Source organism: Mesoplodon mirus (assembly GCF_964341445.2).
Source record: "Mesoplodon mirus genome assembly, chromosome: 10".
NCBI classification, from domain to species: Eukaryota; Metazoa; Chordata; class Mammalia; order Artiodactyla; family Ziphiidae; genus Mesoplodon; species Mesoplodon mirus.
The window spans coordinates 28034477-28049322 of record NC_138986.1 but is presented as its reverse complement, the minus strand read 5'-3'; the positions used below and the strand labels follow the sequence as shown (position 1 = coordinate 28049322).

Genomic DNA, 14846 nt, shown 5'->3' with positions numbered 1-14846 from the left:
ATATGCATGGTGATGTGCTCAAGCTTAGGGCAAAAGCTTTCAGTTTTTTACTTTTAAGTACAATCTTACCTGTAGGTTTTTGTAGATGTCCTTTATCAAGTTGAGGAAGTTTCCTTCTATTCTTTTTGTTTGTTTAAGAGTTATCAGAATGGGTGATGAATTTTGTCATCTTTTTATTGCATTTGTTGAGATGATCATATGGTTTTATTTAATCTTGTGATATGGCAAATTACACTGACTACTTTTTTCAAATGTTGTGATATATTCCTGAGATAAACCCCACTGGTCACGGCGTATTATCCTTTTTATATAATGTAAGACTGATTGCCTAACATTTTGTGGAAGATATTTGCTCTAGATTCAAAAGGGATACTGGTGTCAGTTTCTTGTAATGTCTTCATCTGGTTTTTGTTTTAGGGTACTTAATAATTGCCCCCCAAAAGAGTGGAGAAGTAGTCACTCTTTTTGCATAGTCTGAAATAGTTTATATAGAATTATTATGATTTCTTAAATAATTTGGTAAAATTTATCAGTGAAGCCAGCTGAGAAAACTAGCCACCTGGTTTTCTTTGTGGGCAGGTTTTTAACCACAGACACATTTTTTTAAAAGATATACAATATTCAAGTTATCTGTCTCTTTTTGAGTGAGCTTTGGTAGTCTGTGTCCTTCAAGTAATTTATGCATTTCATCTAAGCTGCTAAATTTATTGAAATGAAGTTATTTCATACTACTCCCTTATTATCTTTTTAAGCTCTTTAACACATCTGCAGTGAACCCCTCTTATATTCCTAATATTGGTAATTTGTGCTCATTTCCTATTTTTTCTAATCAGTCTGGTTAAAGGTTGTGCAGAAAAGGGTTAACTCAGCAGCCCTGGTTGCTCAAATCATTCAGATCCCAAAACAGGCCTGTTTTCAGAACCAGCCCATGGCCGGCTCCTGGGAACTGAGCTCTGAGCCCTTGGAATGTTGTGCTTGATAAAGGTGAATGAATACATAAATCAACTAAAGGATATTATTAACAGCTAGAGAATCTAGAATATTTTCCACCCTTTAAAATTAATTTAACACAAACATTTTCACAAGCTGTCATTTATAAAGAAGTTATCGCCTCTATGAAATACCAGTTATTAGGATAAAATGAGATAGGAGAAAATAAAGGAATGAAATCAAGGTGATATAAAACTGACAATGATAATAAACATGATTTAGATTTCCCCCTTTAAAAGGCAAAAATTCAGATGCATCTTCAAAATTAATAATAGCTACAGTTTGAGTATTTATTCTCTACTTAGCAATTTATATTTATAGTAAGTCCCCTACATAAGAACGAGTTCCATTCTGAGAGCGCGTTCATAAGTCCAATTTGTATGTAAGTCCAACAAAGTTAGCCTAGATACCCAACTAACACAATCGGCTATATACCACTGCTTTTACACTTACTTCTAGACATCCTGGGCTTGAAATAAAGACACTGTACTACTGTACCCTATACAGTACTGTAAAGTACACAAAAGCACAACTATTTGTAGAGGATGTATGACGATGTATGACACGTGACAATGTATGCCAGACACGTGAATTAACTAATGTGACTGGACATGAACGCACATTCGCATCTCTGAAAGTTTGCAACTTGAAGGTTCGTATGTCCGGAACTTACTGTATTTGTTCTACCTATTACTGCTGAGTATCAAACCACTCCGGACTTAGTGGTATAAAATAATAAATCATTCATTATGCTCTGAACCCAATATATTCTCCTTATTCATCATGCCTCTCATCTTTAGTTCCTGATGCTTTGATTCTATAATCCATCACTTCATTCATCACTCACCATTATCATGTACTTTCCATCCATCACACCTGTCTGGAAAAACTCCAGGTACTATTCAAATTAAGTGACTTTCATCTCTATAACTATAACTAGGCTGTTGAATACTGCTGGAAGAGCCACTTCAAAACTTGGCACTATTATAAACATGTAGTCTACAAATTCAACTGAGACCTCAAAGCTATGGACAATTCTTCTATGCTGCATAATCTGTTCATATGCGCTCTTCTGTGGCTATTTCAAACTTTCTTCACTCATCTCTGATGTCCAGTGCTGTCACTTCCTGACTCACTTTCACAGATAAAAGCCATTAAAAGGGAAGCTGCGGGCTTCCCTGGTGGCGCAGTGGTTGAGAATCTGCCTGCTAATGCAGGGGCCACGGTTTCGAGCCCTGGTCTGGGAAGATCCCACGTGCCGCAGAGCAACTGGGCCCGTGAGCCACAACTACTGAGCTTGCGCGTCTGGAGCCTGTGCTCCACAACAAGAGAGGCCACGATAGTGAGAGGCCCGCGCATCGCGATGAAGAGTGGCCCCCGCTTGCCACAACTAGAGAAAGCCCACACACAGAAACGAAGACCCAACACAGCCAAAAATAAAAAAATAAGTAAATAAATAAATAATATTTTTTTTAAAAAAAGGGAAGCTGCTTGGTAGTAACTTTCTGCTACCAAGTCTACAGATCTTCATGCACCCCAAATGACCTTTTTCTTTTCCTTCTCATTATAAAGAGGTGGGTTGAATTATGGTTTTCTCCAGATATATAAACCATAATTTGAAAAGATAAATGCTCTCCAATGTTCATTGCAGCACTATTTACAATAGCCAGGACATGGAAGCAACCTAAATGTCCATCAACAGAGGAATGGATAAAGATGTGATACATATATACAATGGAATATTACTCAGCCATAAAAACGAATGAAATAATGCCATTTGCAGCAACATGGATAGACCTAGAGATCGTCACAGTGAGTGAAGTAAGTCAGACAGAGAAAGACAAATACCATGATATTGCTTATATGTGGAATGTAAAAAAAAGGCTACAAATGAACGTATCTACAAAACAGAAATAGAATTACAGATATAGAAAATAAACTTATGGTTACCAGGGGGTAAGGGGAAGGGGGAAGGATAAATTGGAAGATAGGGACTGACATATACACACGACTATATATAAAATAGATAACTAATAAGGACCAACTGTATAGCACAGGGAACTATAATGGCCTATAGTAATGGCCTATATGGGAAAAGAATCTAAAAACGAGTGGATATATGTATATGTATAACAGATTCACTTTGCTGTACACCTGAAACTAACACAACATTGTAAATCAACTATACCCCAATAAAAATAAAAATAAATAAATAAAGAGGTGGGTCTTCTTGTGTTCTAGAAAACTTTCCTCTCCCATATCATCAATTTCTCCATTATCTTCCAGCTATCAGTGTTTAGATACCTGAATGCAATAAATATCATCTTCACAATATCCCTTTTTACAGCCAAACTTCCTGAAAAGGTTGTCTATATTTGTTGTACTGCTTCACCTTTCTATGAACCTTATATTAAAAAGCTTTGCTCTCTACCCTGCTAATAAACTTTCAAATATTTATTTGGTAAGCAAAAACACCATCTCTGGTTTCCAATCTGAATAGCTTTTAAAGTGTTTCTATATTTTATTAGTCAATGTTATTTTGTCTTGTAATTAGTTTTATTTTTCATGCCTTTTGCTCACTTAGAGATTTAGTATCTTACTATTTATGGCATTTATTTGTGGTATTTCTTTACATGTTAACAATATGGAATGGAACTTACTCATAAGGTTGCTCTGAAGATTGATAGGGTAATAACTATAAAACACTGAAAAGATCCTTCTAATTCCAGAATATAGGTGTTCAATAAATGTTAACAATTATTATATATTATTGGCTATATAAAAGAGTATTAGATCTGTGGCTATTAAAAAAATCACATATTTTCCTCAGTGAATTGGCTTTTAGTTGCATTTGTTTCTGACTCAAAAAAGTATCTTCTACATCAGATTTATTCATTCAACAAATATTTAGTGAGTCTTCTGTGTGCAGACAGAGAATATTCTCGTTACTTGGGATGTCTCTCATTCCTTTTAAGATCAGAGTATCTTTCTACACTGGAAAACTGAACCAGCCCATTTCTATTTTCTTATTTAGGTATTTGTCTACTAATTTAGATTTTTACATTTCCCTTTTTAAGATGTCTGAAGTGTAATTTAATGTGAGATAAAATGAGACTGTAACTGACCTCTTCCCCCAGAAGCTAAAGCAACTCTATCACCACTAGTTCTTGTGTCATAGCTTCTTGAAACACCTGGCATAAGAAACTTCTACTTATTTAAGTGATTTCAAGGCTCAACCAGATATATATATTTCAGATCATAAATTCTCTATTCTTAAATCCTTCATTTTGATTCATGTCTCTGGAAATGGTACTATACATTCAACTAATCCATCTTCAATAGTTTTCCTGTTTTTTTCAGGGAGGGAACACTAGCAGCAATTCTTTGCTAATTCACATGCTCACTGTTGCCCTCACAACTGACTGACAATTTAGGCAAGTAGATTCCTTGGAACACAATTTTCCCCTAAATATTGTAGAGATATTGCTCCATTGTCTTTGGCTTTAGTGTTTTTTGAGAGAAGTCTGAAATGCACTAGATGTTTCTTCTTCTGTTTAGATGTTCGCAAAATTTATCTTTTTCTTTATTACAGTTTTCAGATATAGTTCTCATCTCATAAAATTTATCTGAAATGCAAGATGGATTCATCTCTTCTTAGATGTTTTTTTAACCTCAGAAGGCTTCCTCCTCGTGCTCTTTTTACTGTTTCCGCTCCACTAGTGCTGTCTGGGAATACTTACTTGTAGGTCAAGTATTTCTATATATTTGTTATTTCTTATAGCTTTCATTTTAGCTTCAGCCATTTCTTCTCATGAACAATGCTTCATATTTGTCTGCCACATTACTAATTAAATTTTTCCATGGTATCAATTCTATTACTTAGGCCTGAGATATAGTTTTAAGGGAGCAATGAAGAGAGAATGTGGAGACTGTGGTTTTAAATCCTTATTCTACAATTCTTACACAATATTAAAAAAATATGGCACAAAATTTGTATATGTAGGTTATACCTGAACAGAAGGACTGCAGGTTGTTTTGATTTTACTCCAGTGTAAGAAAGTCTTTGAAATCTAATGGGTGAAAATTAGCTCATCCATTCTGGTTATTTCTGCTTCACTGTCTTTGACTATTTTACAACTCAGTAGAGAAAAAGGGTTAACATGTAGAAAACTGATAATAATACAAATGTTTCCTGTCCATAGCTATGTAAATGATTTCTATTAATACAATGCAACTGAATTTTGTCTGTTAGATAAATCTCTGTAAATTAAATCCATCTGAACTGGTTATAACATCTTACTGGTTCCCTCATTAATTAATGATTTAAATAAAATCTTTGTTATGTGTTAAAAAAACATATATATATATATATATATATAAAATAACTCCTACTTATTCTATTTCTGCCTCTACAGCCCTGGCAAAGATGGTAAGTCGTTTTCTGTTCAGATGTTCATAAAATTTCTCATATGCAAAATAAGAGCTCTAATATCTATTTTCATGATTAACATAAAAATCAGAAATAATATTTGTAAAACTCTTATCAAAGTGCCTGATAGGCAGTTGAAAAACAGTAACATGAATCTGCCATTATTACGAATTTTATTATGTCTTTCTCTTTGCCTAATTTTCTTATTTCAGCCTGCTTCCTTTTCAGTGTCAGCCTGTTCTGCACATGGGAGTCCTTGTTCTTGTACTGAAGAGATACCATCACTTCATGCCTTATTAAAAGGGGTCCTATTGGGTTGTGGTTAAGAGAGTGGATTCTGCAGTCAGACTGTCAGAGTTTGAATCCTGGCTCTACCACTAACTATGCCACTAACTTTGGGTAAGTTATTCAACCTCTCTGTGATCTAGTTTCCCCATCTATAAATGGATATAAGACTTCATAATTTTATTGTTTGTATTGAAAATGAGTGAATATAAATAAAATGTTTAGAAGAGTGCTTGAAAGATAGAGAGCACCATTATCTAGTAAATAAAAGCAGGTATTCCTCCTCTGTTTGCTAAAGTAAATCATTTCAAAAATAGTTTGTTTTCCAAGAATAATCCTCTTCCGTTGAGCTGAAAAATCTCTTCCTAAATATTTTTTTTAAGAATACTTATCTCTGAATTAAGAGAGACCTTGAATGGCCTCGTGTGTGCTAAAAGAGGCTGAGTAGATTACATTTAATCACCTCCCACTTGTGTGTCCGCAACATCTAAACTGGACCTTGGATAAATGAACATATCTTCTGCCTATTTTCTAGTTATCCATTTAATTTAGCATTCTTGGCCTAAACTGCACCTTGTTCATGCACACAAAGCCCAGTTCTGACAGTGAGAGAAAGTATGAGTTTCTACTTTGACTGAGTCCATAAAAATAGTCTGCAGACAGTTGTGTCCAGGGTTCTTTCTGCTTTTGCCAAATGTACACCACCTTACTCAAGGGGAGGGCATATCCCAGTAAGCAATGCTGCACCGTCCGTATGCCACTCTTCCCTACCATGCTGCACACTGGTACACCAGAAGTGGCATATTCTATTTTAGAGCAGCATCCACTATGGGAGACCTAATCTGATCCATTCTGTCAGCAGTTCTTAATTAGTATGCAGTAGTACACTGGTATACTATGAACCCCTCGCATGTATGCAGCTGCATTCTAGCCAATGCTTTAACTTTTTTTTTTTTTTTTTGCCTCACTTGAGAATATAACTATTACACTGATGGCTGCCAGACAGTGTTAAAATGAATAGGTCTCATGACAAAATACAGACTAGGGTAAAATATGCTACAAGTAAAATGTAGGATGCATATAACTCATAAAACTCCTGCCAAAGAAATGTATGTATTCTTTGTATCAATTAACAGGACATGCATGTACCAATTACCAGAACATGCATGAAGTTATTTATTTGTGTGGAGATTATGGTCAAAGAGGTAAAAGGTGCAATGGAAATAGCGAGGTAGGTTTGAAGAGTGAATAGTGCATTAACTGGGATACTATTACAGACTCTATAATATCTTGGGAATCAGGTTGTAGTTGATTGCTGATTTGTTTAGTGTTGCTTTGAGTTCTGTATTTTCAGTCCCTTCAAGGGTGCTACCAAAAATTCTATCATTTGAAAGTATACCTCAAGTACAAAAGGATAATTATTTCTTTAAGGTTCCACTGATTTCTCCTGGCTCTGCTGGGTAGAATCAGATGAAGAAGTCTAAATAAAGATAAGCCATTAAATATCCGAAGTAAGATATTATTTCCTAAGTTCTTCACAATTCTGGGTTAAAAATCTTGGTTTTCTTCAAGAACGTGTAATATGGCTAGTTTTGCGTTTCCCTGTTATCCCTAATCACTTTAACCAGTTGGTCTGTTATTCTTGTAGGACAGCACTCAAGAACTCAATACTCAAAGAGTGAAGAGTGAGGCTAATTCTAATGCAAGCTTTACTTTACCACGTTATTGACCACAACACAGATTTACTGTTTTTAATTTCCAAAGTTCCTTGGAGTTTTCATATGAAAGTCATAATTTTATGCAGATATACAAGTCACCATTACCAAATGATCAGTTACTCACTGAGATTTTTTCTCCAGATTTGCCAATATTTTTCTTCAGTTTTTTTCTTTCATGTATTAGATCATTGTGGGCCTTAAGCAATTCCTCAAAGCGAACTTTGGTCTTCACCTTTGCTTCACTCTCAACTACAAATGATAATGACTCATGTCATTTTCTATGCAACTCTATTATCACACATATTATGTTAAAAAATAAACCCCCCACAGCCTTGTAAATACCTGCATGAGTTAAAAAGGATTAGTCCTTCTTTCTTAAAAACTTTTCTTTTGGCTTTGGTGACACCACACTCACCTATATCCATCTTATCTTTTGGGCTACTTCCTCTAAAAGTTTCCTTTGCTAAGTTAACTCTTTACTTATGATGCACAGTAGCACCTACGACTATTACGTGGCCTTAAAGAAGTCACTTAACATCTCTAAACTTCATTTTCCTTATGTGTAAAATCGGAATAATCCTATGTCAAAGATCATTTTTTCATGAAAAATGACTAGCACTTGCCTGGCCAACAATCAGCCTTCAACAGATATTAAAAGCTGAAAGTTGTTTTCCCCTTTAAAACATAAATCAGATCATGCTAGTACCTTGCTTAAGACCCTGTAAGTTTCCCAGTTCACTTAGGACAAAATAAAGCACGTCCTTCACATGCCCTACATGGTTCTTACTTCCTGGTCTGTCTACCTCTACAGCTTCAATTAAAACAAATACCCCTATAGGGAGGATGGGAGGGAGGCTCAAGAGGGAGGGGATATGGGGACATATGTATGCATATGGCTGATTCGCTTTGGTGTACAACAGAAACTAACACAGTATTATGAAGCAATTATACTCCAATGAAGATCTATTTAAAAAACCCAAAAAAACAGATATCCCCTTAGATCCCTACATTATAGCCAAACATCCTTGTTTTCAGCTCTTCTGCCAGAACAAGCAATCTCCCATGTGAAGCTGCTTCCACCTGGTGCAAACTTCCTCTAACTCCTCACAGCTGGCTGGTGTTAAGATACCTGTTTAAATGTTGCCTCTAAAGCGGAACATTTCCTGACAACCTCATCTAAATTTCTGTTTCTTACAAGACAGACTGTTCTTTTCCTTCACAGCACTTAACCCAGCTTGAATTTGTGTAATTATTTGTATATCTATATACATCAATATACTGTGTCTCTCCCACTATATGAGGTAGTTAATAACTACATCCCTAGCTACTATCATGGGGTCTAGCACAGAGTAAGTACTCAATAAACATGTTTCAAATAAATAAATGCTGAATGAATGAATGCCCAAGAGCAGGTATTGGCAAATACTACCTGCAGGCCAGTCACCTGTTTTAATAAATAAAGTTTTATTGAAACACAGCCATGCCCATTCTGTTAAGAACTGTTATGGCTGCTTTTGCACCTCAATGGAAGAGCTGAGGAGTTGTAGCAGAGACCAAACCTAAAATATTTACTAGCTTGCCTTTTAGGAAAAAGTTTGCCAAAGTCTACTCTAAAGTGAAAAACCCATTTTGACAATAAAAAATAAAAACTAACCATATGTTGTTATTATTTACCTTGCCCAGCTGAGCCCCAAATTGCCAGTCAATGGATACGTTCTAACCTTAATCACCAACATTACATAGAAAGCTAAATATCAAACTATGAAATATCTCTAAATGTAATTTTTGGTTGATGACATCTACTTCATTCCTTAATTGAAGAACCCCTTAAAATAATCCAAACTTTAAAATAAATATGTACTGCATATATAAATTTCATAGAAATCTTACCAGTGGGCATATCTCAGCTTCATGGAGAGCATTGAGTTATAGTGTAAAGCACTGATTCATTCAATCAGGATCCTATTAAAACAAAGAGGATTTATTTGTAATATGGAATTTCCAAATAAAAATTATAAGATACTCTTCATACAAGATTATGTGATTGTCTACTACCTCATCAGGTTTATACCAATAAAACGAAGTTCTCTTATTCCAACCTTATGTAAATGACTTAAATACATCTGAATCAGTTTAGAGTCTTAAAGTAAAGCAAACTGGATCATAATTGAGTAAAATATTTATATATTTGAAACAAAGAATTTAAAAATTTTTTGAAAGGCAATAAACATCTAACTTAGTATATTAATACACCTTTTAAAGTATTTTAAGTAAAAAAAAAATGAACACTTCTATGTACTTTTGAGAAACCAAACTCCATATCAGAACTGACTTTCCCAAGCACATACACTATTACACTAGTAAAGTATGCTTCTGGGTAGCACATTCACAGATAATGAATTTAAATATTTCTGTACCTGCCACTGAAAATGCTGCAAAAGAGAAGGTTAAGCACAAGCATTCATTCCATCTTCTCAAATAAATACCTGGGTGTGTTTCATTGTGTATCAAAACCATGGGTAAACTCAGTATATATATTCTTAAATTTCCAGTTTTTGTAAAAGATGAGGGTGTGTGTCCAAAACAGACATTAATTCTCACATTAGAAAACAATATGCATACATTTTTAAGAATAAAAATGTAGACTGTTAAAAAAATTGATTTGACTCAACAATTATCAGTTAAGGTTGCAGATCCCTGGGGATCCACATTTGTGTTCCTTTAGTATTAGGGGTACTTTGGACAGAAAAGTCTGATAACAAATGCTAAAAAGAAAATAATGATTATACAAATACACTAAGTATGTGAGTTAACTTCTGTAACAACTATCCGGTATACAGACAAAATAGACATCATTAAACACACAGAGTAAAACCTCCTATTCTTTATTGATAGGAAACAGCATTAACTCTTTCTAGAAGATAATAGATCCAATAAGCCTGATCATCTTTCCAATCTACTCCAAATTAGAAAAGAGAGAGGCTGCAAAGCCAACTGCATCAGTAATTGAAACCTGACAGCACATAAATAGAAAAAAAAAAGCAAATAAGGATTTAATATTTATAGTATTCCATGGTGATTCAATATATAGGAAAATAGCTGAACTATATTATGACTGAGTCATCAAGAAAAGGTTTATTTATATTCTTTTGTTTTATCTTGAGCAGAAAATGTATGACATTTTAGACAGATTAAATAAAAACTACTGAAGAGATGGAATAAAGAGTCAAGGATGATTCTCATGTTTTTCAAAAGGAAATAATTAGACCAGTAGTATCATTAATTGGAATATAGTGCAGTACAGCACAAGTGTAGTGAAGTAGTTTAAAACACAAGTCCTGGAATTACTGTAATCTCCCATGGTTACTGGTATGGGCTGGGCAATGTTTCCTCATCTGTAAAATCAGTCTAACAGTGACTATTCAAAGGGCTGTTGTAAGAGTTAAATGATTAAAAGGTTAAAACAGTGCCTTAGAACAAGCATCAATAACATTAGCTACAATTATAACAGATACTTCTTATGGGGACACTCAGTGAGCTTTAGCAGGGCATGTTGAGCTGGATATCTGAGGCGTATTAAGCAGCTATAAGCATTGGCTCTATTGTCAGATTCCTGGATTCAAATCTCAGTTCTACCTGTCAAGAGATTAATCTCAATTTCCTACTCTTTAAAAAGAGAATGATAACAGTATATCACTTACAGGGTTTTTGTAAAGATGAAATAAGAATATGCAGGTAAAACACTAGGCACAATGCCTAGAGCACGGCAAGCTCTTCAAAAATCATAGCTATTATTACTGTATGCACATATAGAGTGTGTGTGTGTGTATGGAGATTCATATAAATATATATATATATATATATATATATATAAAATCAGTTTATGTTTGGTAGGTGATATAGTAATCCAGCAAGGAGATAAGAGTCTGAAGATTTGGGCATCATTTATTTATATTTGTGATGGTTGCAAGAAAAAAAAGGGCCAAACACAGAATTCTGGGAGCCCACAAAATAAACTAAAAAGACATCAGGGAGATAGATGAAAAACTGGGAGAAGTAACCAAAGGAAAAAGAGTTTCAAGAAAGAAGTGGTCTACACTGTGTGGTACCAAGAGTTCTTGCAAGATTTGAAGAGTGTCCACTGGATCTGCAGTCAGGAAGTCACGTGTGCAAAGCTTTTTGTGGAGGGACAGAAACCTGGCAGCCACAGGTGGAGGAATGAATGGAAGGTAAGACCTGTAGAAGAAATGTGTGGATGATTCTTCCTAGACTTCTGCTTCCAACTGTCTCCCTCCACCCTGCACAGGCAGTGGCATGAGGCAGTAGCTTTGAGGCACAGAAAGACTAGGGAAGGATTTTGCTGTTTGTTTTAAGACTGTTTCCATGCCTCCATCACACTACCCTTAAAAAATAAACCAGCGGAGGAATTTCCTAAAATACAAATGTGATGGAATCATTTCTTTGTTTAGAATTCTTCAGTAGCTCCCAATACTGGAAAACATGAGGTCCTTCCCATTGGGGTCCAAAGCTACTAGTGAAATGACCCCTTGCCTTTCTCCACCTCCCCTTCTCTAGGCACACTTCCACACTGTGGGCTCCAGCCCTGTGAAACCACTTGCAGGCCCTCAAATGTGCCAAGCTCTTTCTTGCCTTTGTACCATTATACATACACCCCTCTCTCCTAAAGAATGCCCTTCCTCTCTTGTCTCTCTAACTCCTAACTATCCTTTGACACTAAATGCAAATAGTATTGAGACGGGCTAAGACCTGGGACCTGGGTCCCTTTACTGGAGTGTCTGCACCTGGACAAACATAAACTATAAGGGACTAAAAACAACTGCATGCATGCACAGTTGGGGCAAAATCATCAACAGTAAGATACAAAAGGGCCAAAAGCCAACTTCTGAGGTGCTGGGAACAAAAGCAGCAGCATACTGTGCAGGATCCCTGCCCAAAGCACCACCAAGGGGGCGGGCAGAACACCTAAGCCACGCCTCCAGCCCAGCCCACAAATCTGGCCCCAACCTCTCCCCCTTTAAGGAACGAGCTCTGCCCCACACCCCGACCCACCACCCCGTTTCCCGTTTTCACTCCCTCGTGAAACAACAGAAGTCCCAATAAAGCCTCGCCTAAACTTCTTGTCTGCCCTCGTATCAATTTCTATTGATTAAAGAGTCCAAGGACCCAGGTCAGTATCAGTATCTTCTCTAAGGAGCTCACTAACTTTGAGGGGTTAGAGACAGTCTCCATAAATAAACAAGATTCTGAAGATGGTTTTAAAAACTTTGGGTATTTGAATTTCTTTCAAATGTATATTTTTAAAATTTCCCAGAGTCCTCATAACAAGCGATTTGCTTCCTGAAAGCCCAAGTAGTAACAGCAATCGTTAAATATGTCTCCTCTGTGCTCCGACAGTGCCTTGATCTTCATACCTCCCACCTAGGCCTTGAATTTTCACTCTGGTAAAATCTTCTGTGACCGCCCCCCACCAAACTGCTAGCTTGTGAAGGGCTAGGCCTGTGCTCTCTTCATCTATGTATCCCATTTTAAAAGGGGGGAGGGGGCAGTAATAATGGTTCTAGGGTCAAAATGAGTCAGGCTTAAGCTTTTTTTTTTTTTTTGCCTGGGAAATTAAAATGGCACCTACTTTATTGTAAGGAGAAAAGGAAATACTGAAAAGCAAAGTTATCAGCACAGTGGCTGGCCCATTACTTTACGTCCATTATTATAGTATTAAAAATAAACAATTATGCGATAGACAAAAAATATTAAATAAATTATGTATTTACATTATTTACCACTATTTAGTAGTCTAATGTACAATCCAATTAGTAAACACTAATATTAATTTAATGATAAACATAGCAAATACATTACAGAAATGGTCATCTCTAAATGGTAATGTGTACTATAGCAAATACATTATAGAATGACTAATATTTGATAAGTAAGATCATCAGCAAAAATTAAGGTCAAACTTAAAATGACATCTGTGAATCTCATATATGTCATTATATTTAAAAGCTTCTCCCTCACAAACCCTTTTACAGGACCTGCTAAGAGATACAAAATAGGGAAATTAACTGCATTACATTTCATCTCATTTTATGTTTTCTCTAAACGCCTGATTATCAGCCAATAAATGACTAAAGATCAAGGGAAGAAAAAGCAGAGGCTTGGATGATTCGCTCCTTGACCGAATTTTACAGCACGGGATAAAAGGAAACAAACAAAACCCGTATACATAATTCAATTAATATATCAGAATAGTCTCCATAAATATATAAGGTTCTAAATACGATTAAAAAAACTTTCGGTATTTGAACTTCTTTCAAATGTATATATTTTTAATTTCTCAGAGTGCTCATAATAAGCAATCTTCTTCCGGAACGCCCAAGCAGTAACAGCAATCGTAAACGCAACAGGTGGAAAAACTGTTAGCATCCTTTTCTCAAAAGAAGAAGCCATATGCTCCAGTCAGTAGGTGTTTTCACAGCAATGCGGAAATGTAGCACAGCATTTGGCAGGGATCCCTAACTAGTATACGTTTTCTTCTATTTGTATACATATCGAAACGACCCTGTTAATGTAACTATACTCTTAGAAACGTAACACAACGATCACCTTTTCTCAGATGTAATTAAGAAGGTATTTCACGGGTTCAAGATTCAGCACCAGGTTGACACCCTAAAAGGAAATAAACGTATGTACTTAGTACGCATCTGATTTAAACGCTGTTAAACCAGAACCGGGAATAGGAAAGGCAAAGATTGCATTCACTCTTTCACGACACCACGCTCAGCGTTCCGGAGAAAAGGAGCCCAGGAATGGGAGATGAAAAGTAAGTACGAAGAGGTAACTCTCCGAAACCCCAACCCTCCACTCTGCCGCGCTGGTCGGGTCAAACTGCAGTGGTGCAGGGCAGCCCCCGCCCGGCCTCCCCGGCCCGCCGCCCCCGCGCCTTAGGACTCGAGCAGTCCTCCACACCACTGTCCCAGAAGAGGGCCAGGGCAGGCCGAGCGCCCGAGCCCGGACTCCCGCCACCAGCAGGCCTGCAGGGTACTCACGGAGAAGAGGGCGCAGACCTGCCCACAGAGGGTCCCGCCGGAGCCGACGCCGGGACCGTGAGGGGTGGCCTGAAAGCTACGCGGCCGCACTGCCCCCACAGCGGCCAGCCACCCGGGCTCTGAGCCCCCGCTGGGCGCCGCAGTGCGGGCAGCGCGCCGCCAGCTGACGTCAGCCCCTGCCTACGCCGCCGTTCCCATGACAACCGATGTGGCGCCAACTCACCGCCTGGACCTCTGCCGGGCCTCGGCGCCCCTCCGCGGCCCCGCCCCCTCCCACGGCCCCGCCCCCGCGCCACCTAAGCCTGGGCCTGGAGGCGCTGCAGTGCGGCGTCTGCGGAGCGTAGGCCGCGCGCGCGC

At 37.3% G+C, this 14846-nt stretch overlaps 1 protein-coding gene across 1 annotated transcript in view; it reads right to left on the bottom strand.

The window, feature by feature from the left end:
- The window catches only part of AHI1 (Abelson helper integration site 1), a 202686-nt gene extending 188040 nt beyond the window's left edge, over positions 1–14646 (bottom strand). The window contains exons 1-4 of the mRNA XM_082634082.1: positions 14490–14646; positions 14047–14109; positions 9313–9384; positions 7547–7671 (exon numbers count right to left, since the gene is read on the bottom strand). Of these exons, the coding sequence (XP_082490208.1) occupies positions 7547–7671; positions 9313–9322 (135 nt within the window). The 5' untranslated portion in view covers positions 9323–9384; positions 14047–14109; positions 14490–14646. The remainder of the gene's footprint in view (positions 1–7546; positions 7672–9312; positions 9385–14046; positions 14110–14489) is intronic.
- Between the last annotated feature and the right edge of the window lie 200 nt (positions 14647–14846).